This window comes from Hippoglossus stenolepis, chromosome 10, assembly GCF_022539355.2.
Source record: "Hippoglossus stenolepis isolate QCI-W04-F060 chromosome 10, HSTE1.2, whole genome shotgun sequence".
In the NCBI taxonomy this organism is placed as follows: domain Eukaryota; kingdom Metazoa; phylum Chordata; class Actinopteri; order Pleuronectiformes; family Pleuronectidae; genus Hippoglossus; species Hippoglossus stenolepis.
Genome location: NC_061492.1, coordinates 17524855 through 17552357, shown reverse-complemented (window position 1 = coordinate 17552357; position 27503 = coordinate 17524855). Strand labels below are relative to the sequence as shown.

Genomic DNA, 27503 nt, shown 5'->3' with positions numbered 1-27503 from the left:
CGTAGCCTCAAAATAGAAATCACTTGTGAGACAAGATAAAGGACCTCTCACATTTTAACAAGAGGCACATTCTGAAGAGAATAATATCAGTCGTGTCCCGGCACAGTCAAAGCACAGGAACACACACTACCATTCAGACATTATTAGGACCATAAAAATATTCAGATTCTTCTCTAACCACAAGGCACCACATTATATCGTCTGTGCGACGTTCGGAGTCGGAGCAGGGAGGCACCGTTGCCAACGCATAAAACTAACAGCATTTTTTCATTAGGAACCTCATTCTCAGAGACATATTTATTCCGACCCTGCTTTGATCCCATTCCATGTTTCACTGACAATGCCACCACAATGTCGCCCGCACGCCGAAGCGTTGGCTTTCTTTTTGGTTGAAGACAGCCTGAAGCCAGCTTTGGCTGCTTTCTTCACCTGTCCGCGGGCTGGCAAGGCTGCAGGGCCCAGGCCTGCACAGGGGCTTTACCGGCTGTTTTGTGCAGGGCCTGCATTTGCATGGCTGGCAGCCGAGGAGCTGGCACCGAGGGGGTGTGGTGGGGGTGGGGGTTATTAATGTTTACTGATCCAGTTGGGAGAACCTGATGGACAGGACTGCAGTGGCAGCCCGCCTTCGGCAATGTAACAAAGAACAGGGTGCTTTGTGACAACACTTGAGCCGTAAAATAGACACATAGATGAGCAAGCATACGCACAATAACGTGTATTTAGACGTCCCCACTCACACGCAAATAAATGTATATAAACACACAAGACAGCGTTCAGTTCCTGAACAGAATGTATTTTTGTCACCCGAGCTGCTGATTTCCTCATCACACATCCGGCATTCGTCACCCCACATCCCCACCCCCATCCTCTTTTCATTCTTTATTATCAAACTTCTGTCAAAGCCAAAACTTGAAACACAACTGTTGCAGTTGTTGTTGCAACAACAACAACAACCCTTCTCCATTTCTATCTGAGCCGCAGCTTTTATAATCTGCAAACAACAAGAGAGAGCATTAGGAGTTAGAAATGCAAAAAAACAAACAAACAGGTGACTTAAGTGTTGAGACCCTCGCTGTTTGTTGCTGGTATCAGATGCCTCCGCAGCGCCGCTCATACTCGATGCACCCTGCAGGGTTATTCTCAATTAATCCCACATCTTTATTTATGGTGTCATTCTCACTGCCTCACTTATACATGACATCAGCCACTGCCTATTTACCCACAAGGGAGAGGTCATTTGTATTTCTGTTGCCACATAGGGTCAATCTGGTCAAAAATATTTGGTGCTTGTTAAATACTTTTAGGAAATATGTCACTTTTTTGAGCCTCAAAAAAATATAGATATTTATGAAAAATATATAAAGAAAAAGAGTATTTACATGTGATGTAATTTAATAATTTTCCCTGAAAGATTTGTAAAAACAGATTAATTACTAATTTGTACTGTATAAAGTTGCAGAAAATAAATAAAGCTAAAAACAGCAGATTAAGAAAGTATTTCAAACTTTCAAAGTTTGGTATTTTTAGGCATAAGCTTGTGAATATCTGAGGACACACTCAAAGCTGTTATCATCATTAAATTAAATTATTAAATCAACAAAGTTTAAGCGTGTATGTGACGCTGAAGTTACTGTACAAGTTAAACTGTCCAGACAAATCAGCTTATGGTTCTAGTAGGTATTTATCATTTATTCTACTTTTTCCTCCGGAAAATTTGAATCTTTCAGACACTTCTCGTTCCCACCCAGAGGTCTGCGGGCTGATAAGAAAGTTAGAGGAAATGGAGAGGAGAGACAGTTGTTTGCTGAGTGTTGTAGGATGAGGAAGCTGGTTGTACCGCAGCGAGGTCAATGTGACAATTTGTCTGACGAGACAAATTGTCACACATGAATTCACCACTATAAACATGATTACACAGAGTTCACCTAATAGCTGCATAGATTCAGATGGAGGCCACACACTTTACCACCCACGGGCCCACGCATCCACTGAAAATCACACAAGTGCCTTCGTGTTTTGTTGCCTCTGTTTGTTCGGCTGGGTGTGTTCACACAGCTCGAGGAGGAGAATGGCAGGCGTGGAGGTGGATGTGGTGGGGGTGTTGAGGCTGAGGGGGGGAGGAGGGTAGTCGCAGCAGTGGGGGGTGCTTGTTGGAGTTGGCGGGTTGATTCTATTTGCATTTGGCACACAGACTGTACAAAGTATGCAAACAGACAAACAATGACATTTGCTGTGTTATTTTTCCAGTGATATTGCAGTCTCTCTGCAAAGTTAACAACAAAAAAAAGATTGCATGCACGTTGTTGTGTGTATATTTGCGTGTGCGGCTGCTCGGCCCATGCACCTGCCAGGTGCGTCCATCTCTTTAAGTCGACCCCACGGCCCCGCCCGCGCTCCACAAATCACATGAAAGGCTCACCCTCGATGCGAATTGCTCTCTCAAAGGCAACTTTGATGTTTGAAAATGGAGATGGGTGTCTTTGAAAGAAAGGCCTACAGGTGTATCAGTGCCAGGGGAGGGGAAAACCAGTGGCATGTCTGACACTGGGTGCTTTCTTGAACTGCTAATGGCTCACCATGACTCCTAGATGTATAACCTGGAGACATAGTAGCCTACGCACATAATCCCACACACACACACATACAAATAGTGGCTAGCCTCAACAATCCAACTCATGACCACCTCATTTATGATTTGTTAGAGAGGATATTTTGTATTTTCAATACCACTCCCAGACAGATGGGAGCAGATAAAAGGGATATTTATTTATTCTTCAGAGAAATGGCACTCTGGCGTCTGCAGTGACTGGAGGCCGCCGACTGCGGCACTCCTCCTCCCCGGGTCACTCCAGACGCGTCATACTTGGCTTCGGTGATTAGAAGAAGAGCAAATATTGGTCAACTGATAAATCCACTGGAATGCAGCAGTGCATATTGAACTGGTTTGGGCTGATTTCAGAGCGGAACTTGTATCAGGACAAAACACTCAACCACATTCGGGGGCTTGTGATTGGTGACAGATGAGGACAGTATCCTACAGTAGTCATGGAGTCCCCACCAGTGATAACTTTTGTATGACATTTTTTATGTCTTTTTATCTAAGATATGAGTGATTGCAGGGCCGTTGCTGTCAGAGTCATTAAAGTGTGATTGCACAGACATGAAAGCATCGTTTTTTTGTCGTGGGCGGGTACATAAAGATGAGATGGAAGCTCTTTGACCACTGTTGCCACCTTAACCACACCTAGAAGCTTTGAGGCCAACTCCCTTTGAGGGCCACACACACATACACACAGCAGCTCGCCTTCCTTTCCCACAGCGTTGTGAAAGCCCCCACCTTTTCCCGCAGCATCTCGACGCTTAGAACAACCTGACTGCTGCACGCACACGCACTAACACACACACACACACACACACACAGACCTTTGTGCTTACGCTTTCATGTAAAAACCTAATGATTCAAAATACCTAGATTAAACTGAGATATATAAGAAAATGCCCCTGTTTGTCTCCCTTTTTCTTACTCCTCCCCTCACCCTCTCTGTTTCCTGCTCGTCATCTTGCTGCAACATCAATGCACAAGATTTTGCTAAAAATAGGAAAAAAGAAAAACATTGTCCAACAGTGCAATGCCGACTCCTCGGGCCAGTTGATGACTGTCGGAGACAGACTCACAATTGCCTTGGGGTGAAATGGCCTCTCTTTATCCACTCAGACCAAAATTCCCCCCCTTATTTGCTGACGCCAGAAAGAACATCAGCAGGAATTGTCAAATTATTTACAGAGGCCCCAGACAGCGCTTAATTCACTCTGATGATGCAAGTAGAAAACTTTTTTCTCCGACTCGACCAAGAAGCTCAGCCAGCGCCCCCACACTGTGGTCTATCCGGCTCTGTCTCTCCATCTCCTTATACCCACCCCCCTCTAAAGTCAGCGGCCAAGCGTCCTTCCTGTTTACCTACCTATGAACGGAAGTAAAATGCTCACTCTGCGTGTGCTCACTCTTCCTTATTTACACGGACCCATACAGGAGGGAGCCATTACGACCTTTCAGCCGTAATTCAATAAAAGTTCCGATCTGCATTTAGAAAAAATAAATGGCCCGTGAGTGGAGGAATATTTTATCCCCCACTGCATTATGACAATAAACCGTTTTCTGCGTTGGGGCAGCGGGGCCGGTGGGCGGAGTGGGGGGCGATTTGTGGGAAGAAGGCACCTGCTGGTTACTGGAAAAGACGCTATGTACCACCACCCTGCGGTTTGGATATTTATTTCTTCAGTCCTTAATGGTTAGGAACAGTGAGCAAATAATAGGTGTAGCAAGACCTTTCTTTCGCTTCCAGGAGCGGGGAAGGTTGTAATCCTCTGGGTAAACACAGAGGGAAGCCTTGGCTCCTCAAAACAGGCTGGAAAACCTCACAGAAAAGAGGAGGTTAATCTTTATAACCTCAACATCACTGCAGCAGTCCCATAACAGCATGATAACAGAGAGGGCTGAAAGTAAAAATATGTGCATGCCTCCACAGTGGAAAATTCACACATTTACTTTGACCCAACTGAATAATAATTTGTCATTCTGTGGAACTGTGTGTACATGTGTGTGTGTGTGTAGGGGTAATTGTTCACTTGTTGCACATTATTGTGTGTAAGCTAGTATGCGCGGAGGTGTGAACGCGAAGCCGTTTGACACATCTGCTGGCGCTGCATTGATGTATGTGACAGCAGCAGCTCGCCTTCCTTTCCCACAGCATTGTGAGAGCCCCCACCTTTTCCCCCAGCATCTCGATGCTTAGAACAACCTGACTGCTGCACGCACGCACGCACGCACACGCACCCACACACACACACACACACACACACACACACACACACACACACACACACACACACACACACACACACACACACACACACACACACACAACCCCATTCACCATTAGAGCTAAAATAACACACTCAAAGCAGCTTATTGCTTTAATATGATCGGCCACCACAGCCAAATAGGCCTTCTGTGCTCAGCAAGGCTAAACCAGCGGCAGCAGTGGCAGCAGCACTGGGAAATCTACGACGTCTGCGGGCAAGCTGCCAAAAAAGGCCTGAAAACAACCCTGCTCATATCACCCCCAACATGCCTAAACTCCCGAGCTACTCACTCACTCACTCACTCACACACACACACACACAAAGTCTACAATGATCGGACAAAAGAGAGATGATTGCTCTCAACGTGCTACGGGCCTTGTAGTATTGTTAGACAATCCGGGTGCATTGGGCCTCATTTTGGCACCCCCTCACTCTGCTTGCCTGCCTCAACCTGCCTGGCTTGAGGGCTGCCCTTGTGTGCCACTGCTTCTGTTGCACACACACACGCACACACAGAAAGGCAAAGAGCTTTATCCCCTTATCAGAAAAGGAAGGCTGCGCTCTTTGCTCAAACAGCCTCATGTAGCAACTTCCGCTGTGAGCAGCTTGTTTTCAGGCCTGCGAGAGGGGGATTTTCACACTGCTGATGTCCCCAGAGAGCGGCCGATGCATCAGCCTAAGGGACCAGATGATCCCGCAGCTGTTGCCTCAGAGGGTGAACTGCAGACACGATTGTGCCAAAAACGTTTGCTGACCTCCTCCTGAACAGCCTGAATTCAAATAATGTTTCCATTTAAAAAAAAAAAAAAAATTGGCACTGTATATGTGAGTGATGCTATAGTAATGGCAAACACTTTGACTCACACCTAGTTTGCATCCAAGAAAAACAAACTGTGCTTCCAATCTGTGGTAATGATATGGTCGTAAAACTGAACACATTCATACTGAAAGTGTTATGAGAGTGATATGTAAATGAACATAAAGTAGTGTAATGTCTGTGTGTGGCTAGCATCGACTCAGATTGGCCCAGACGAGACAGCCACAATCACCAGCCAAGGGTAAAACCCACATCCTACAGGGTCAGCCTCAAAACAAGAACTCTGATTCGAAATATCCAACTGTGTGATTGGTGCCACGGTGCCAAATACACTGCTGCTGCAGAGATGCTTTTTGTGATGCTACTTATAGAATTAAAAGGAAGTAACAAAGAGTGTGTTGAAAAGAAGCAGGGTGGTAACAAGAACATACAGGGGGGTTCAGGTCTGCTAGAGAGGAGGAAGAGGAAGACAGGTGTACAAGACTTTGCTCAACAGATGTTGCAACGTCCCCAGTGTCTGTTGAGGGTGAACGGAAGTAGCAAGCAAGTAGGCCTCGCTGCAACACATGTTCAACTGTCGCCCTACATCGCTCTGTGGGGACGATAATCTGAACTTTACATCAACACGTTACAAATACAGCTTGAGCTTCGCTGACCTAAACAGAAAGTTAAATGCATTTCAAACTGTGGCAAAACAGCACAGGAAAAACTCTGAAAGAAAAATATCACAATAAGCTGCCATTTTGTAGACCTCATGTTAGAATCAGAAATGCTTCCTACACTGCCCAGAAATTTTTTCTATGTAATCCTATATCATACTTGCATAGACTTAACAGTCAAGACATAGTTTTCGTTCTGTGGAACTGCTCACTCCAAATCAATTCTAGTATGTTATCAGGGGCCTATCAAGTCCATTTATACGTCAAATACAAATATTTACACTTCAAATATATTCAGAGCAGACTTGAGCTGCAGCCAAAGCACGTATTGCCCTTTGCCATCCAGATAGAGTTTCACTTTGCCCCTGAAAAAGCACCCGGCCCTTCACTAAAAAGAGCTTGTGTCTAATGTGTCTCCCTTTGGACGGGAACATATGTTTCTTTCTTTCAATGGAGACAGACACACGCAGACACAGAGGAAGGGAAGAGAAGTGGAGAAAAACGTGTGGGATGAAGGAAGGAAACGGGTCATATTGGGTGATCACTTAGCCGTGGCGTCGGTGTTTAAGGCCTGGCTGTCACCTTACTGAACAAACAGCGTCTCTGTGTTGAGCTGATACGGGCTTTGTGGATGGAAGGCTGGGCGAGGCTCGGCGCAGTTTGCCGTTCATGTGGTCTCGTCTCGGGTGCAATCACGTGAAAACAAAAACTTTTACACTTTTGCACTCCTCAAATCACTTGAACCTATTTACTTCAAGGCACAGCACAAACGTTTTTCTGCAGCAAAGATTAAACACAATCAGGAAATAAAAAAGACTGACGTGCACACACTCACTCACTCAGAAAACAACTACACAACCCATCGCTTCAAAACACAGCCATCGCCTTTCATACATCGTTAATACCAGACATTTTATATCAAGCATTTTATTTGTTCTTCATAGACTTCCATAATGCTTTCAGATGATGCGACCGCTACTTTGAGAGGAGGCTAGTAAATCTACAACCTTTAGCATCCATTTCGACTCTGGGTGCGTATTGAGCGCTGCTGTTTAGGCCTCATGTGTGCATTGGGCCCCATCTCCCAGCTCTATCTTGTGGTTATGATATCATAGAGAGAAAAAAACAAAGGGCATTCTCTCTCCTAAGTGCACCCTGACACATTAAATATTCATCCGACCACAGAAACCCCTCTGAAATGGGGCTGGTGTGGAGCTCTCGCACCCCTCTGGCCCCTGGCCCTCGTCGAGTGGATAGAAGTCAAATGTTGGCGGTCTGAGCAGACGCGTTGCGGCTACAGTCAGGGTCAACTGGCCAAAGAGAGCGTATTAAGACGAGTTTAACTGGAGGATACAGGTTCTGGTTCACTGGCAGAGACAAAGGATTTAGGGTAGATGTTAAAACCTTTTTTTTTTACTGTGGATAAAGAATTAAAGTTTAAAGTAGGGATGAGGCATTTATTTAAAAAAACACATACAGTAAGGTATCGTTATATGTTAAGGATTTCAGCTTAAAACTAGGATCGGTAATCCTGGGAAAGATAGCAGGAGCAGACTACATTGCAACAGATACATCCCAACCACTTCCATTGGCCCTCTTGTCAAAGCTACGCCCCCATAACACATGAACGTTCACCACCTGTCCACTGCTGGAAGCCAACCTTTCCGTGAGAGCACTGTCAGACGACTTCATTTATTGATGGCTGTTCATCCATGCATTATATCACTCAATTGTAGGTAAAAACTAAACTAAACAAGATAGAGGAAATCAGAGTAAGTGCTGCTCTCCTGATTGGTTTATTAGTGTTCAAGAGACAAAGGCAGAGGGGAAATCAGACAGGATCGTGAAAAAAAGTTTTGCGTCTCCTCTCAGTTGATTAGTGGTGTTAACAGCAACTGTGGGGCCCGGGTTAATGAGCTCCAGGCTTTGTTCTAATGAGGCCTCTGCTCCCCTTAAAAAAAAAAAAACACCATCTCACAGCCCACTAAACCCCCTGCTGGACGCTATGAACAGTGTGTCGCCAAACGTGGTGGGCCTTTGCCAGCTGGAACTGGGCCACTGGATCTACAGCTAGGCTCAAGTGTGTGTGTCTGTGTGTGTGTGTGTGTGTGTGTGTGTGCGTGCAGCTGAATGATCACTTTCATCACTGAAGAGCCAGCCAATTCATTTCGACCACCATTGGCCACAGAAAAACTGACCAATTATCATTTTTTTCCCCCCGACTGTCTGTCTTTTTTTTTCCAACCAGAGAGCGATGGGATGTATCATTTCCCTGACCTCAGCCGTTTGAGGTGGTGTAAATCTCTTAATAACTACACAAGGACACATATAGGGGCTATATTTGGAGGGCTGCTTCCCCTGGCCGCCCCTGGCCTGGAACAGACAGTAGCCACAGTGTCTATGTGGGTGATGGAGCCTGGACCTGGCGCTGTGTGTGTGTGTGCATGTGTGTGTGTGAAAGAGAGAGTTAAGAGCAAGAGAAAACCCTGGCCTTCATTCCTTCCATCATGGTTTATAAAGAAGGCAGACTGGCCGCATGCATGTGAGCATGAATAAAAAAGATATTACAGAGTGTGTAAGGGTGTGTGTGTGTGTCCGCCCAGCCAGTATAAGTTCCGGAGAAACGGTAGTGAGCAAACTGGTGGGCCGGAGAGTTGAATCACACACATACGAACACACCATCCGTTCCCTTGGCATCCCACGTCCTAGCGCTGGGGAAAACAAACAGCTGGAGAGCAACAGAACTGCTGCGTCTGCTCAGACAGATTAGTCACGATCGAGTCTCTCACTTTCTCACACAAGTTAAGTGCCACGACACTGATGATCAGTGGGTGAATAAAACTAAATATTCTATGCGGCACTTTGACTTTGGACGTCAGGGAGTTTGATTTCAGCGCCTGTCTGTGTTCAGACATCGTGTCTGTGCATCCCTGTGTGCCTGTGTGCCCTGTGTGTCTCTGTATGGATGTGTGTGTGTGGGTGTGTGTGTGTGTGTGTGTGTGCGTGTGTGTGTCGGGGGGCCGTCAAAGCTAGATATTTCTATATAGTTCGTAAAGAGAGGATGGAGGGGAGGTGGTGGTGGGCACAAACAAATGGACAGAGCGGTAAACGAGAGGAAACTTTACCCATGGGTCAGCCTCTGAGGGAAGATATATTGCCCATGGGTCAGTGGAGAGAAAGGACGGGCAAAATCCATATTGGTCCGTCTGCCTTGCCCCCTTTATATAGTGATAAAATATTCAAATCCAGCCATTACTTCACATTAGGCCACTCTGTAGAGATGCCAGGGAGAAAACCACAGAATGTATACATGCTGGTTCACACACAGTTTTGGTGCATTGATAGTTACATTAAAATCTCTTCCTCCCATTAGAGGCAAAGCCCTCATCCGGACTCACGTCTTAACATTTAAAGGTGTGTTGACATGTGGAACACGCGCACATATGTGTGCGTGTGGAACATGTGTATTTGTACATTTAAGTGTACATGCAAGTGTTTACATGAAAGGCATGATCAGAGGGGACATCAGAGTGATAAGGGCGCTAAGTGTGTTGGTTTATTTTCCGGGTCGGGATAAAAGAGGTGCAGTAGATGGGCTTCTCTTGCTCGCAGTTAATTCTCACCTCATACACACACACACACACTCACACTCACACATCTACAAAAGCTCTTTCAGTGTCTCTCTCTTTCTCTCTGTTATGTTTAAGACTGATGACTATATGGTTTGGTAGCCTTGTCTGGGTGTTTCCTTCTGACTAAGTGCTGTGTCAGTCAGACCTGTGTGTGTGTGTGTGTGTGTGTGTGTGTGTGTGTGTGTGTGTGTGTGTGTGTGTGTGTGTGTGTGTGTGTGTGTGTATGAAAAGGCAAACATCACCTAAATTCATCAGTGCACAAAAATGCCTGCGGTAACAATTCATAGTTCCATTATTTGTTAGACTTCAGGGAAAACAACATTCCTCCTGCAATTATTTTCAACCACTTATGCCGTTGTTATCTGCTGATGACACTGCAGCAGGTGCAGCTTGGGTAACACTTAGTGTCTAGCCAATGTATTTCAAGGTCTGTTAACATCCTAATAATATTTTTGTATTTGGAAGCTAAAAACATGGTGACAGCGTCTCGGTCTTTCCTCTTATATAATTCCATCCTGTGTGAGCGTGCGTGAATTACAATGGATATTGATGGTCATCACAATTTGAGTCAATTTCACATCAATTACACTTCAGACAGACAAAGAGAGGTTGTTTCTGTCAGGACAAACTGCCCCGGCTCCATTAAGAAGGGAGTGTGAAGGAGTTTTCCGAAAAGGACTTTGTGGAAATACAAAGTGCCATTTTGTGCCGCTCTCAAGTAGGTGGTAAATTGGCAAGTCCTTAATTTTCTCTCCTCACTCGGCCCCGTTTCTGTTGCTTTTTCCAGGGCACAGAGTGAAGATGGAAGACCCCCAGAAGATGCAGTTCTCCGACAGGTTGTCAGAGATCGAACGCTACCAACGGACTATGCGAATAGGCCCGGTGAACAACAATCCCCGCCCCATGCACCAAACCCACCTCAGCACCACACAAGGTGAGGACCACAGACAACCACATCCAACCAACATCCCTTTAGTCACCACAGCTCTGTCACTCTATTAATCGCCATTACTTAGAAATAAATACCTGCTTCAATAAAATAAACAGATTTAGTTTTATTTGGCCAGTGGGTACGTTTTCTGCACAACAAATCTGTTGCACATCAACACAGGAGAAGCCTTTCACACAGAATTAAACTAAGCCAAGTGCCCCCTCTCACTACCGGGGCTTTTGAGTTTTATTCCACTAATCTGGGAGCTGTTATACATGCTGGCCATCCGAGGGGAAGTTCATGTCAAGCTCTGTCCCCGGATGCCCTGCGTTGGTGGGTCCTGGGCCCCACAGCGCGAAGGGTTGAGTCTGTGGCAAGGTGGCGTGGCGGGTGCTGCCAACCGAGCTTGGCCCAGGGCACTGAGGCTGGCCTCCACACGCCGCACACTACAGCCTCAGGAATGTAACAGCCGCCCGTTACCTTGGCAATCACGTCACTCTCAGACTGGCCGAATGTGCGGGGGCGCGTGGGGGGGGGGCAAGGACTGAGACTGAGGTGGTGCGACGGAGGGGAGGGGGTTGTTTCGGGCATATGTGTGCATGTGTTTGTGTGTGTGTGTGTGTGTGTGCTGTGGACAGCTGCGTGGGTGATGGCAGGAGGGAGGATGAGTGTTCGCTCTTCATCGTATGTCACTGCCTCTGCAACAGGATGCCATGTCAGGAAGCATGCAGACTAAACACACACACAAGAGATAGAGCGAATATGCTTCGCTGAAATGCCTACTCTCTAGTTCTCATAGCTAATGAATCTCATTACCTTTGTATCAGCATGTTGCTGTGTACAGGAGGGCTTATTTGGGAGCACTGCGCCATGTGTGGGTGGATCTCTATCAGTGTGTATCGCAGCCGTGCACCAGTGTTTGGCCTTGTGCGCAGCTTAGCCAGCGCTGAGTCACCAGTATGGTCCTATCTAACAGCTGACTGTGGAGAACACAGGGTCTTTTACCCCCTGACTCCCCCTTGTCCTTACTTATACTGTTGGTGTTGATTTTGTTGCCCTCGCACAGCCCGTACCGAGCAGAAAACATGTCAGCCATTTTAGAAACACAGCCGACCGGTTGCGCTGAAAATACAATACAGCCACTGTGATGATAATTTTCTGATGATTTAGAGTTTGGCGTGAGCTCTGTACGATGTCTGCCAATAAAAAGCCCCCTGCAGCTAAGCTTTTACTGGGAGCTTTAGGTTTCTGACTTGAATACGGAGGGAGGTGGGGGGTGTGTGTGAGAGGTGTACAGACTTGGGTCCAGACAGCAGACGAAGAGCAGCTCTTTGCTCCGCTCTCGTCTGCCTCGCACTGGATTAGAGCAGGAATTAGAGCGTCATTGGCTCGTCAGGCTTCAAAGGGCTGCGATGTTGCAACGCGCACATGTACAGGACATACACAGCGAGCAGACACAACACATTAACATCAGTCGGAACTGTCAGAGAGTGTAAAGACCTTGGGCTTCACGTTACAGCCGCCAGTGACTGGAGGCCGTCTATAAGAAGTGTGTGTGCGCGAGCGAGACAGGAGGGGAAGGGCTCTAAAAACCGCACACCTTAATGTGTGGTATTACCATCATGACGGCATACCGCAGGGCAAGAGTGGTAAAATAATTAAATAACAGAGCGGAGGGCCCTTCTCCCTCCCACCTCGTCGATCTGTCGGATGAGCGGCAAGACTGGGGATGTATGTCATCCCGCAGATCACACAGAGCGCTCCTGTATGTGTAGGGAATCGTGCACAGACAACAGCGCTACAGTATTACAATCAAAGCTCAAACAAAAACAGACTTGTAATAAATCCCATTCAGAGACGCTGCGAGATGTTTACATATCAACAGCACACACGTCTGTGCCTTTTGGAAGCCCTGCCAGACACTGTTGTATTTTGCAGATACTTTAAATCCCGGGGCCTGTTTGTTTGAGTATTGCCGGGTGATAGATCGCCCATCAACACGTTATAATTAAGTGGATTCCCGTCTCGCTGTTACAAAAGATGTTTTCCATTATCCAGGGCTGGAACCTTTGCGTTTGCTCCCCTTGAAGACGACTAAATAAGAAAATACAGTGTCATCTCCTCCTAAAGCCTCCTTGCTTAATTTTGTTGTCTGAGCCATGAAATACTGTCTCAGTTTTGTTGTCAACAAGACACGTCTTCAGACATCTGCTCAACGTTACCCTGGATTCTTCACACACACACACAAACACACAGAGAGACGATTGCAACATAGGCACATTGAAAATACAAAACACACACACACACACACACATTACTGTACCCTGTTCCGTGATAGTGTTGCAAGCTTCCCTGTTAGTGCCCCAGACAGACAGGGTAATTAAGAGCTCATTACAGTGCATGCAGTGACAGGATTCCTGCACGCTGGCAGACGCTGCACTGGCTGCTTGTTTTTGTTCTTCGTTGGCCACAGGTAAGCCTGCTAGACATGTGGAATGATTCTCAGAGAGGGCGGAGGCACTGAGTGTGTGTGTGTGTGTGTGTGTGTGTGGTTAAAAATGCGTGGCTCAACTACTGCAGTCGAGCAAATCTGACACTCAGACAATCAAGTACTAAATTGTTATTCTGGTTTTTGAAACCTCAAGTGAGGTACCTGTGTATACTTTGTGTGTCTGTGGGTGGCAGCTTCTTCCTTTCATCCCCTTTTCTCAGATACAGAATGCAGTTTGTCCCCTAACATCTGGCTGCGGCGTTAAATTTATCATTTATACACATTTCTTTCCAGTCTTCAAAAAACTGCAAACATCCGACAGAGAATCTTTTTTCCAACAGATTCCAATTTTACCTTGTTCCATTTTAAATGCAGACAAAGCTCAACAAGCCCCTGGCACAGCCTCTAACAGAGTGCCGAGACGAAAGCGGCTCTTTCAACTTAAATGTGTTTTAATAGTGAGAGAGACAGCCAGAGAGAGAGGGAGAGAGAGCGAGCGAGAGCGGGGGAAAAAAGAAATACAGCAGCAATTTAATCATCCAAAAAGAAAAGTCCTGGCACTTTTGAGGTGGTATCATTTAACATGTTATTTGTTCCAACACCTGTGAGTTCCTCTCTGAAGATGAATATCAGATACTAGCATAACGTTCCGCCATCAAGTCAAGTGCTCAGCGCTTTGATGACGGCCCAAAAGAGTGTGTGTGTAGTTGAAAATGTGTGTGCCTGTCTGTCTGAATGTGTCACCAATGTGGTGATGTTATTCAAAATGACACGTAAATCTTGCAGAAATAATAAATTACACTTTTCAGTTTTAAATATACTCAGCGTTTATTTCTATTTTTAAAAAGGGAGCAAAAAAAGTAATGACACTTCCACAAATGCTGGTACCTCTGGCGTCGCCCTGCACAACTGGCAAACATGTGCTGCAGCTGTGGCCGTCTTGTTCAGTACGTTCAGCCTGTGGCCTTTGGACTGGACTCGAGAAAAAGTCCTGTTTGAGGGAGGACCAGCCCCAGTGCAGCCGTGCCCCCGCCTGCCTCGTCCACAGTGACCACACTGTTTACTCCACATAAACAACCCGGCCGGCCCCCCAGGTTCGAGGCAGCACTCCGCTACTGGCGCTCGCACAAATTTACACATCCAGAATGACATGATCAGCCAATTAGAAGCGGGAGCGAGACAGGAAATTAGCACCGTCAGGTAGCTGTGGTATGGACTTTTGAGTGTAGCTGTCACACTAGTTGGGTTTCTTGCTGAATTCTGCCAAACCCGAGCAGGAAACTGTCCCTCTGAGGCCAACACAACCAAAACGAGCAGGAATCTGGACCAGTCCTTTAGACACTCTGTTTTACTTCTACACTCCACTATTTACATAATATGTCAATGACCGCCACGGAGTTTATTTGTTATGGTGCCTGAAAGCTTCACTTGTGGTTACTCGCTTTTTGTGACCCTGAGATGAATAATTCAAACTGAAAATGTTTCTGTTCTCCAACGAAAAAAATACTAAATCTTTGAAGCTGCCTGCTTAGTAGAAAAAAAGAAGAAAAAAAGAGAAGTGAGAGCAAGTTGTTTTTTACCAGACTCAACTGTTTGTGTAAGTTATAATTTCACATCAGAGTCGGGCTGAGTTTTACATTTCAGCAATTACAGAAACTACATGTGTGCCATGAACAGTCTCTATTGAGTCTGGGGAGAGGGGAAGGGCAGGAGGACGACGAGCTCTCAAAGAGAACATAGGATTTTTCAGCCCATGTGTTTGTTTTCGCTCATGTTATAAGTGAGGGCTCAAAAGACATATCAAATGTCCCACATAGCTGAGCCAAGGCCGTGTTCCTCCCCTCTCTAACACGCTCTCTTTCTCTCTCCTCTCCCTCGCTGGCGTCTTTCTTTCTCTCTTGCTTGCTCTCTCACATTCTCTCCCCGTTGCGACGCCTTAAGGCCTGAGCGAAGCAGGAAGCCAGCACAAGGACTGGCATTCACTGTGTCTCAATGACACGCTTCATTATGGCAGGCGCATTACATGTCTCAGAGGCGTTGCTGGATCCGGAGTCACGAGGATGGGCGCCATTTTGGCTCAAACATCTTCTCAGCCGTCCCTTTGATCTAAACATGCACTTTAAAAAGCAGCGCGTGTGTTTATTTGTGTCCTCCCAAAACTGACAGTGGCAGCACCCCAAAGCTACTTATTAGTGACGCAGTTGCCACTTCTTCCCATTTCAGCCCCTTCCTTCCCCACTCCTCGGCTCCACCCAGGGGGCTGGTCCTCTTATTAACAGAGGTAATCTGTGCCTCTGGTATTGACGTTGTCTGCCGGCCAATCAAAATATTTGAAGGAAATGTTTATTTTCTTGAGCGAATCGTACCAGCTGCTTGCAAGCCTTTCTGAATAAGGCCATTTATGTGTAAGAATTTGCCATTGTGAGGCATAGTGCAGGACCTCTCGTTGACTGAGTGCTGATTTGGGCATTTGCAAAGGAAGCAAAGGAGCTCCAGGGGAAGCAAAGATCTTACATATGCCGAGCCCCAGTTGGGCTATGCAGCCCAGCACCAGCCCCCTCCCTGCCTCTGGCATCCATCGCGGTCCTAATTGCCACGACAGGAGGTTAGGAGTTTACTATATTGCGGTGTCTCAACAGCGGTGGGCAGAGTCATGGTGATAACACATGGTCGTCTGCTGCTGTCATTGAAAGTAGAGCACCATGAGAAAAAACTGTGGTGAAAAACTATGTAGGTTTCTGTCTTTATGATGAAAACATTAATGTGCATTTGAGGAAAATTCTTTAAACAACGTGTTCAAAGGTATGGTGACTAGACTTCAGTACAACCCATGTTCACGGATCTCCGAGCAGCTTGTCTTGTCACAACTGCACCGTCTCAGACCTAGAGCAAACAGCCCCCTGTTTGCGTCAGGCCTCTTGCGGTGTGGCCGTTGAGTGTGAAGCAGGGTCCCACGCGTTGGGCCAGCAGGTCCTTGACCCTCCTTCGCTTCCTGACAGCTCAACTGGACAGGCGAGCAAGTGTCCTGCGCTTCACAGGTATCCGCTGCCTCTGTGGTGTCTCGCCTGAAAGACCCCAAAATATCTCCCATGCACCCATCAGGCATGTTTTCCAAGCCTGGTCTCACACTGGTGAGAAATCCACCCCTCCTCTTCCCAGTCTTCACTGCTCAGTCAGCAAAGACCAACCTGTGACAGGAAGACACAGACTCCAAACCTCCAGATGTCAAGACAGTTTTGACAAGTCTGTTGTGGAGGGTGTTTTTTGGAACGTGCTTTAGATTTCTATGGCACAGGCAGACACGTCTTCACGCCCACACATACACAACCCATGCGTTTCTCTTACCGGAACTGCAATATTTAAAGTAGCAGGACACCTCCACTGATGTCATGTTCACCTGCTGTTCATATTGTGTGTTAAAACAGCCCTGTGGCAGGAGCAAATGGACACCCCCGCTCTGAAGACATGCAAGGTGGAGGAGGACCTGAGACCATGGCCAGGTTAGACATGCAATCTTCTTCTTTCTAACGTCTCTGTGCAATTTATTTTTGTGCAACTTTGCCAAACTATTAAGGTAGACTTGGTTAGTTGTTTTAGAAACACATTTTGTGTTTAATTTGTTGAAATCCCCTTCACATCCTGATAAATAAAGTTGTCTGGGGGAAAAACGAAAAAAAGCCAGTGTTTGTGGCCCTCGCAGGACTTTAATAAACACTACCAATCATTTAATTTGGACTGAGAAGCAGAGACGATAGCCAGAAATTGGTGAGCAGTTGTCAGGCAGGGCACGTTCATGTGTTTTGGGGGCGTATTTTTGACAAGAGGGTCAATGAGAGGGGGGGGCAGGATGTATCAGTTGCATATTTCCAATGTGTGGCCTGCTCTTGCTAGCTTTTCCAGGATTGCCAACCCAAGCTTTAAAGCTTGACCCCAGATCTGATGTGAATTTGAGTATTTGCATACCTGTGCATTTGTGTGTGTTAATGAGAAAATAGTTTCCAAGGGTGGTTGTTAGTTGCCAAGACATTATCATATTGTGAGGCCCAATTAACCAGTAGCAGGAGAGGTGAGGTCACGATACGCAATGGCCTAAATTGCTAAGTATGAGCAAACCGGCTGGATAAATACAGAGGAGATAATTGGTGCACTTTGGACTGCCGAAGACAGTTCACACCTTCCAAATGGTACATCTATAAGAACACCCCAGAACAAACTGAAGATTTCCAAACTAATTAATTTTAATTAGTAGACACTCTAACACCCTTTCAAACAAACAATACTGAAGTGGAGCAGCTAGAATGGCAGGCATAGCTCAGGGTGTGTCACTCGTCGTGACAATTTTGGAGTGCGTTTCGTTTTGCCCGTAGGGCCCTGCTACATCCCAGAACATTCCTAAGACGTCACCACTCTGCCAACCTTCGTCTTCTTCCTCCTCTTCTTCCTCCTCCCCTGACACTCCCTCTGTCATTTGTATCTCTGGTATCAAACAGCACCCTTAGTCTTCAATTCGTCCCCTACCCAGAAACCACCACACCAGACAAGCTGAGTCATAGACTCACACTGTGGTGAGGACAGACATCAAGACACAAGAAACCTTAGATTTGCTTCACTGATCTCGCTCTATCTCCTTTTATTCATTAGGTAGGATACAATGTCAGAAGCTGGAAACAGAAAAGTGACGTGTTTTCATTGTGAGATCAGTAATTAATTATTTACATGTTACTCTCAGCCTTTCCTCACCAGAGAAATACGTTTATGATGGTGTGAATGTCAATGAAAGTGGTGGTTAGTAAAAGGGTATGTTTGAGATCTTAAAGCCTGAGATGGAAGAAAACACAATACAAAAACAATAACAGTATACAGTCAATAGTCTATGGTTTAGCAGGGAAGGAAGTATATTACCTCCCACAGACACAGATTTACTTAACATATTAATCATGTATGCTTGTTTGTTGATGCATTAGGAAAATCTCAGGTTTTTGTAAATCCAAAACATCCTTTACCTTTGTTTGTATTGCATGTCACAAGTTGGGGACATGCAAAATCCTCCCCGCGCACATGATAAAGGGGCTGGTGACCATGGTGTCGCAGTACAGAGTTGATTATCATTTGCATCCAAAGCCTTGGCACTTAAATAAACACCTGGAGATCATTTGTGTTCATTTGGATCTCCTGTTCTTTGGCCTGCACAACAGCAGCAGCTCTGCCCCGGCATTATGCTGCCTTGTAATCATCGCCTCTTATCAACAGCGTATACTCATCCCATGCCATCCATTCGAACCACCCAAACCAGTCAGTAAATCAAACAGACATTCTCTTCCTCTGAAAGAAAGTATAGAGTCCATAATACATCGCAGTCGAGTCTCTTTAGGGATGGGATGAGAGAGAGGATTATAGTAAACAATCTCACAGCACAGCGCAGTGTGTCTTTACGTGGAGCTGGACCAGCCTGCAGGGGGTTCTATCTACTTTTTCCTTCCCTCCACTTATTTGCCTGAGACACCATTCCCTGGGCGCTGGCCGTCACAGTTTGCATCAAGCTTGAGTAAACATTTCACAGGTGAGCGCCTGGATTTGCATCTCCCCATTGCCAGCCACCACACGTGGACACACACGCGCACACACACACAGGAACAACCCTGTGCACATTTACACTTACATGGCTGCCTGAAACTTGCCCTCGTGTTAACAACCAAAATCAGTTTCTCCCATAAGCAAATCAGGCAAACCTCCGGTCATATCTGGGTTACACGCTTGACTGTGGAGTAGTGGACTTCTTGAGCTAGGCAAAAAGGTGGAGAGGGACAGGAGCCTTGGTGCTGCAGAGTTAAGTGTGTGGTGCTGTGCTTCAGAGCTGAAAGAGAAAAGTAAAGGAGAGAGCTTTGGAACACTATGTTCTCTATAAAAACCCTCATTCCTAGCTACCCGCTTCGTAGACTGGGAACATCACAGACGGCAGACTGTGCCAGCTCGCCCTCTGGGGTCCATCCCCTCTCCTGTCCCTGCAATTTAGTCAACACGTTTCAGATGAGCCTAATGGAGATCATGTGTGGTTTTGGGCCGCAGAGGTTACAGGCAGCTACTACTAGGCTCAGCTAGGAAGACCCTCTTTGCCAAAGATACACCGCTGTTACCACAGCCATAACAGTGAGGCCTGTACTTACAGTGGGTGGGGGAGGGTGGGGATGCCGAAAGGTATGCAATACGGTTAAGGGGGAGAAAAAGCAGACTGCAAAACTTTGCTTCTCAATTACCGAACAGTTTGTTTAGCCCTCTCCTCCAGAGGGAGCTACTGTACTGCAGAGTTTCGGGTGGCTTCCTCTGGCTCACAGCCAAGAGGCTGGTGCTGCACAAGCCCATTAAGGTGTTGTGATAAGTGTCCAGTCCCGTTTCCGTTGACAGAACACAGGAGTCGATCCCCACCGCAGTTTAGCCAACACGTTTCCACCAACTCCAATTAAATGGAGATCCTGAGCAGGGTGGGCCGCAGCAGCCAGAATCATCAAGTCCCCACGCCATACATCCCCTCCCCGGCTTCACCCTGAAGCCTAAATTTAGCACGGACAGAGAGAGATGAAGACACAGAGCCACAGAGAGAAAAAGAGAGAGTGAGACAGAGAGAGGAGGGGGGATAGACTGAGAGCGGCTTTTTGGGAGTCCGGTAGGAATTAGTGGGCCGACTCCACTTCACCCGAATCAACAGCAGCTGAAGGCTTGGATTTTCCTCGCGTGAAATCAGATATGGAGCCTGGTAGACTCTGGAAAAAGAAACAGCCCCCCCACCATCAAACTCCCTCGTCCCAAAAAGAAGAGGAAATTCAACTGCAGAAGTGCGTTGTTAAAAAAAGAGAGAGTCTAGCAGGGGCCATGGAAATTGCAAAGGAACAGATTTTTTTGTAGCTGAAAATGGACCCAGTTCACCAGACACAGGGAAAAGACATTTCAACAAGACTGTGGCACGCAAGTTTGGCATTCTCCCCCCTCAGGGCTGTGGCGTGCAAGCGCTTGCTATTTTGCAAATACAAGCTCTCTTTTCTCTGCCATCCAAATCCACATTTTACACTTACAGTCATGTGGGCACATTGGACCCGTGAAAGCCACATGCGGACAAACAAATAACCATGGATCGAGGTGTGCGTGCGTGTAGGTGTTTGAGTGTGTGTCTACAAGTGGCAGGTGTGGATGGAGCGTTCTGTATGTTGACATCAGGTATGAGGAACTCTTCCTTGTCATTGTGAAGCACAAGCAGGTGAAGGGCGTATACAGGTAGCAGAATATGTCGGCCTGGCCACCGGACCTTCTTCCAAATTATCTGAGTGCCATGAGCACAAAGACTCGACTTGCTTAACTTGTCAGCCATGAATCTACCTGAGTAGGATAATGGAATGTTTGTGGATGCTCGTGTGTATTTTCTATGACTAACCTTTTAGTGATATTTATATAAGTAGGGAGGGTAAATACTGTAGAAATCTACTATAGCCATTTTCCGACATGACATCCAGGTAAAATCCAGAAAATTGGCTACGGAGTTTACAGAGGCTTTGCCTTTCACACATGCAGAACACAGCGGGAGGTTCTCTGCACAGACATGTTCACAACAGCATCGGATCCTGAAGCAGCCAGGTGCAGCAGACAGAGACAGGAAGTGACGTATTAACTGTGCTGCGTAGACCACGTGATCATGGTTACAGCACCCTGACACTGTCAGTGTGTCTTCAGTCTGTGGAAGAGTTGAACATGTCCTCTCCTATGTCCTCGGATAAACTACAGCAGCGGTTGGCAACTGGATTAAACCACAGATCAAAATTGCCGCAAGATCATTTTGATATTAAATTATTTTTATTTCACCATATCGGACTGAGACAGATACAGAGACACATCACAGGTCTACACTCCATCTTCTCAACAACATTTATAGAGTCACTTCCTGTATGTCTTCAAAGTAAAAGCATAACATTTGTATTGTTGCTGCAATGCTTTTTATCGAGCTAAATTATAGGAATTTTTTTTCAAAGTTGTAAACTTTGGTCTGAGGATTCTGGCGATTGCTTAACAAACCTCTGAAATAGCCGCAATGTATGAAAAAAATAACCCTTGTTAACTCAATCATACGAACCACAAATGTGAACAGTAAAAACAGACTATAAAATCTTCAATGCAGATAAATCAGGTAGGGTGAGCACAAAGTTTTCTTACTTCACTCTGCACCATAGACGGTTTATAAAAGGTTCTGCACACAACGTCCAGAACACAAACATCAGTTTAAGTATATTGTAGAACTGTTTTAGGAGGACTCACTAATGACAAGAAATAATTCTGAAGTAGCTCCAGAGCATTAATACAGGACAGGCAGGTTTAGAAAGTATACTGCAGTAGTTGCACTAATACCAACTATATATATAGTAAACATATCTGTCACTATGCTATGGTCCAAACTCAAATGCTATGGCAGCATGCAGCGTTGAGAAGTTCTAGATGACTTTAGGACTGTGCACAGATTCATATCCGAAGCTCAGGATGTAAGATCAGCCAATAATACTCCTCGGTTAAGTGAGACGGGCAATATGGTGTTTGACTTAAGGAACTGTGCTGGTGACAGTAGCGGCCCCAAATCTCAGAAAAGCAAACTGCCAAGTCGAACCCTTGAGCAATATTTCTATTTCCCTTTTGTCAGCTGAATAAATTAGAAGGTGTGTGGTGAAACTGAAGTCCTAACAGCTGGGCTCAGCTGCGCTCCGTTACCTGTGAGATTACACATAGCAGTTAATTCTGACAGGTCAAGACTGTGATACACATTAAGAGGATATTCACATAGAAACACACCCCCACTTCCTTTCCTTCCCCTCGTTCCTTTCATTTTCCTTTTCCATCTCTCTGTCTGCCTCTGTGACAGTCCGCCTCTGTCGCCTGAGTATGATTTACGATGAGTTGCACAACAAGCCATCGGTGTTTATACAGAGCACCCCTCGCCACTGACAAAACGTCTTTTCATTTCTCCGAGAAAGACAGAACACTGTGCATTGCTCATTTTGTGGGAGTGGTAGGGAGTGGGGAGTGGTGAGGGGGCCTTTTCATAACTTCAGTCTTGTGCATGGGGCTGTGGGATGATGTGCTGTCAGTGCTTGATGACTCTTATTAAGCAAAAAAATGTCTCAGTTCATTACGTTGAGCAGACATTTCCATGGACAGACACATCGTAAAGAAATCTGAGCTCAGGGAGGGGGATATGGGAGAGTTGTTGTCCTTGAGATGTGGGTTGTTTTTTAAACTAATAGAAATAGAGAAATCTCTGAATCCCTTATTTCGTAATCACAATATCAGTTTTCATTTGTTGACTCATTCCACCCTTTTGTTTCTTTCTTTCTGCCAACAGGGACGCCAGATATCTTCCAACAGAGGAGCAGCTTCCCATCTCTCTCGCCGCTGACTGACCCCCGCTTCTCAGACCCTCGGATGCATTACCCCGGGGCCTTCCCTTACTCCGCCAACACCTCCAGCAGCGGCATCAGCGGCCTCAGCATGTCAGCCTCTTCTAGATACCACACCTACCTGCCGCCACCCTACTCGAACAACCAGACCCAAAACTTCCAGTCCAATTCCTACCTGTATTACGGCACAGGCTCTGGATCCTACCAGTTCTCCATGGTTGCGCCAGGGAACACTGGAGGGGAGCGCTCCCCCACCCGCCTGCTGTCCTGCTCGGGGGCCGGTGGCCCCGGAGTGACCAACAGCCTGATGAATCCCGGCTTGAACAACCAGAGCGAGGGCGTGGAGGCCGACGGCAGCCACAGCAACTCCCCCACGGCCATGAGTAATTCGGGCCGCTTGGATGAGTCCGTCTGGAGGCCTTATTGACTGACAGCTAGACAATCAAGATGGTGTGGGAGAAAGTGAGGAAGGAAAAGGAAAGAGGACGATTAACAAAAAAAAAATTAAAAAAAAAAGCTGAACACTGAAAGAAAAGAAAGAAAATCAAACAAAAATAACAGAAAAGCTGCATGTTTGTCTTTTATTTCTCCAGCACTCGCTTTAAAGACTTTGTGTTTTACAACTCTCCCAAGACTTCCATGTATTTTGTACATTTTGAGTGAACTCCTGCACCGTGCTAAAACATGTATTCCTAAGAGACTATAAAAGCCTTTTAAACGGAGATGATGCTCAGCGGAGACTGTAAATAGACGTGAGGGTAAGAAAAAGCCATAGTAAAGTTTCAGGAAGATTTTTCTGACATAAACCAAAGACAAAAGAACAAGAGACAACGGAAGTTGCAGTGCAGCGGATGAACTGAAAAACCGCAGCAGACACTCATCAAGCCGACCGGTCCAACTTACATGGACACTGGACATGAGCAGTCACACTGAACTTTTCCTCCAGGAGTGACTCCGACGTCCTTCCACGGCATGGCTGCACTGCTGTAGCGATCGGTTCTTTTAAGGTTTAGTTTCTGCAACATGTAAACATTGCAAAAAACATTGTCAGTTGTGAAAACATCCTCACAAGCGTACAGTGCGTCTATGCAGTGCCTTATCGCCTAATTCATCATCCATACGAACATTAACAGCCATTGGTGCTACAGTATAACATTCGGTGGATGTGTCAACACAATTGCTGCATATTTGAGAGAAAAGCATTTTAATGTGTCAGGACTTACAACGTTTAAGGACATAAATTCTCCTCTGCTGTGTCATCAGCGCATCACGCGTCAACAGGACAATGGCTGATATTTAGAGGAATGTAAAAGACAAAAAGCAGAGGAGTCTTTATTGGGTTTCTTTTTCTGCAGGTATATTTATAGTCCTGTTGTGTCTACTCTTTATTTTTCTTTAAAATGTATTTTCCAATCCCCTTTTTCTCTGCAAAAAAAAGTCTGTCTGGTTTTTGCAACCGGATGACACGGTTTACTTTTGATATTTATTTGAGCCAAATTGTGAGGAAATGTGCGCATAAACCCCAACAAATCCTTGAGCATTTCTCGCTACCTTTCCTTTTATACATATATATGAATATAAATGCATACAGTATATATACCGTTTTGTTGTTAAGTATAAATTTGGAATTTGTGTAATATATTGTTAAATTATGAAAAACAAAATCTTTAATGTAATTATTTTGTCTTCCAATGTAGCTTTGATGCACTAAAAACCTTTATTCCTTATGAACCAGGCCCGACAGATTCAGCGAGTCACATGGTGTATCCAGAGCCGCAATCTTTTAAATTTCCAAATTGCCTTCCTCTGCTAAATGAGTCATTTGCATTACTATTGCACTATGTTTGAATTCATTTATCTCATATGGTTTTGCATTTACAAAGAGGATGCAGAGCTAAACATTTAAAAAAGAAAAATCCCACACACATGAATACAGTTAAAGTGGCCTTTTTATAAATCCTACATTAAAAAAAGGATTTCATGATTACACACACACACACACACACACACACAATTCCTCTCCCACAGATGTGTGTGTGCACATTCCCACCCCCCCTCCTGTCCTGAGGCCACTGCAGTTGCATGTGATCCCTCTATCCCTGGAGGAGGGTGAGGATGAAGGGATAGAAGGAGGCAGTGGGGTCAGAGTGATCTTCTTACCAACACCTAGCACAGCAATGCAAAAAAAAAAAAATCCCTCGTTGTGCACAGGTCCCTTTGTTCTGAATAATCAGCGTGTGCTTTGAAGCCTTTATGGCACCGGTTCTGTCTTTGCTGGTCTAATTTACTGATCATCAGTGCCAGGGGCTCAGCGCTCTGCCAATAATTCATACACCTGCACAGATTATCTCAGTATCACTGAGGCGTTAACGACAGGTGTCAGCTGTCGAACATTTACCCGGAAAGTCCTCCACAAGAAGGAAGATGATTAGTGTGACTCTGTGAGATGGGTATTTGGTTGAGTCATGAGTGAGATTTAATTTCAAAGTGAATACAAAAGCTGGCATTTGCAGCTCAGGTAATAATAAAAGACTTATTATATGCCTTATTCCTACTTTTTAAAACAATCAGAAACAATGTCTCACTCCTAATTCCTCTGGAGCCTTTATATGGTAGAAGACCTTTTTTTTTTTTTTTTTTACTATGGACAAAAATCATGCAGCTAGAGAAACCACATGTTGTATTTGTGTGGTTCCTTATCAAAAAAACCAAAGATCTTCACAACTGCCTGTAATCCAGTTGGTTGGATGTAAATGATGGGAAAGATGTGTGGCGAGTCTTGATTGATCTCTAATATCATTCTTTATGCAAAACAACTGGATTGTATTTAATTGTATATTGGATTAAAGAGCACAATGTTACATTTTCTTTTCCTTCTTTTTAAAAGAATCCCCTTTACGTTTACCAAACTGTTACATCATCCTCCCTCTCTTCATTTCTCTTTTATGCTCAAAGCATGTACATCTGAAACTGATATGTTAATTTAAGAATCTCATCTACGTATGTAATAATATCGTTAATGCTTCCATACCGAGTGCTTGTACAATCTGCGGATAATGTAGTTTTTAATCATTTTAATTAAAAAACATGTGTCTCAACTTTGCCTTCAAACCTGCTGTTCATTTCATAAAAAAGGTTGTTTTTATTTTAAATACATTTTTTATTAAAACTAGAATACCTCCACCAAGGCCCAAGACTCACCTTAAAAAACATTTAAATTCACTAGATCTGGATTTTTACTTGGATCATCAGCAAATTTTACACACTCATAAATATCAGTCCCATAAACACGTCAGATTTTTCTCATCACGATCCATGAATTATTCTCTGAAAATTCTTTGAAAATGTTGAAAAAAAATCCTATCTCACATTGTTAAAGATAGTGAACCAAAAAATCCTGGATCTGCCTCCTGATCCAGATTCGCAACAAAATTGAATACCTTCCCTGACCCATACCACCAAGTTTTGGGGTAATCCATGGAGCAGTTTTTGTGTAATCCTGCTAAATAACAAACGAGAAAGGCACTCAGAGGAGCACACCCTAACCCGAAACCCTAACCTAATTGATTTAACCCTAACCCTCACATAAATCACACATCGTTGAAAAAAAAATACTGAATCCACCTCTTAATCTACTTCCACACCAAAATGTTATGGCTTTGGCCCAGGCCCCCGCCCTCACACTTGGTGGACATTGGTTTAGTGGATATTGAGTAATCCTGCAAACAATTAAACCAACTATAAGGGTTAACACCATATCTCACATGTTAAAGGTGAAAAAAAGCCAATTAATGTGGATCTGCTCTAAAATATAATGGCTTCTTCTGGTATCATGCTCCAACCATCCACAAAATGTCATGGAAATCGGTTCAGTAGTTTTTTGATACGCAGACGAAAACATATCCTCAGTGGAGGTAATACCTTTCTTTATTTTTTCAGCTTAAAACGTCCCACCTGCTCTTAGGAGAAAATCCCACCCACATTAGATTTAGGTTCAATATTTATGGTCACTCTCTAAAACATTGTTTACTTTACAATAAAAACAGCTCTTTACCATAAGAGCTCCCTCATTTTGAAACTCAATGCTCAAAAGTCTGGATTGTGAAGGTCTTTTATGGGTGAACAGGGGGAGGTGGCGAGAGTGAAAACGTTAAATATGGAGACGCAGGGTATAATTCATCTTCAGAAACCCAGACACTGTCACATCAGCTGACATACGAGCAGAGGAGGAAAGAAAAAAACAACGTAAATGTTCATGAGACCTAATTTCATGCCAGCAAATTCTCTCTTTAACGTCTCCTTTCATAAAATAAATACCATACATGCCGCCACCTCCATCTCACAACCCTGGCAGTTCATTGGTAGTTCATTCCCAATAACCTATATAATAATTACACTCCGCTCTCTCATTAGTGAGACTGTCACTGGCAACAACCCACACCTCGCAGAGTTTTTTTAAATGCCTCAGCTGTCAACACGATGGTACCCAGAGCGTAAATAAAAGCGCAGCTCAGGAATCCAGCACCGCCCTGGCAGCCTCTATGTTAGCGCATGTCGGCAAGTTGTCACTTGTTAAAAACAATACAGGAGAAGTTTGGAATGTCGACCCTCTTTCTTATTGGCTACGTTAATTTATCTGGCGCTGATGGCATCTGTTAGGTCCATTTGATGCCGGGCCACAA

At 45.1% G+C, this 27503-nt stretch overlaps 1 protein-coding gene across 4 annotated transcripts in view; it reads left to right on the top strand.

Moving 5' to 3' along the window:
- Positions 1-25919, top strand: part of runx3 (RUNX family transcription factor 3) — a 50574-nt gene extending 24655 nt beyond the window's left edge. For 2 of the 4 annotated variants that reach the window (XM_035167567.2, XM_035167568.2), the window contains exons 6-8: positions 10759-10905; positions 16819-16893; positions 22767-25919. In XM_035167567.2, the coding sequence (XP_035023458.1) occupies positions 10759-10905; positions 16819-16893; positions 22767-23248 (704 nt within the window). In that variant the 3' untranslated portion in view covers positions 23249-25919. The remainder of the gene's footprint in view (positions 1-10758; positions 10906-16818; positions 16894-22766) is intronic. The other 2 variants (XM_035167573.2, XM_035167572.2) reach the window with 2 other exon arrangements.
- The last annotated feature ends 1584 nt before the right edge of the window (positions 25920-27503 follow it).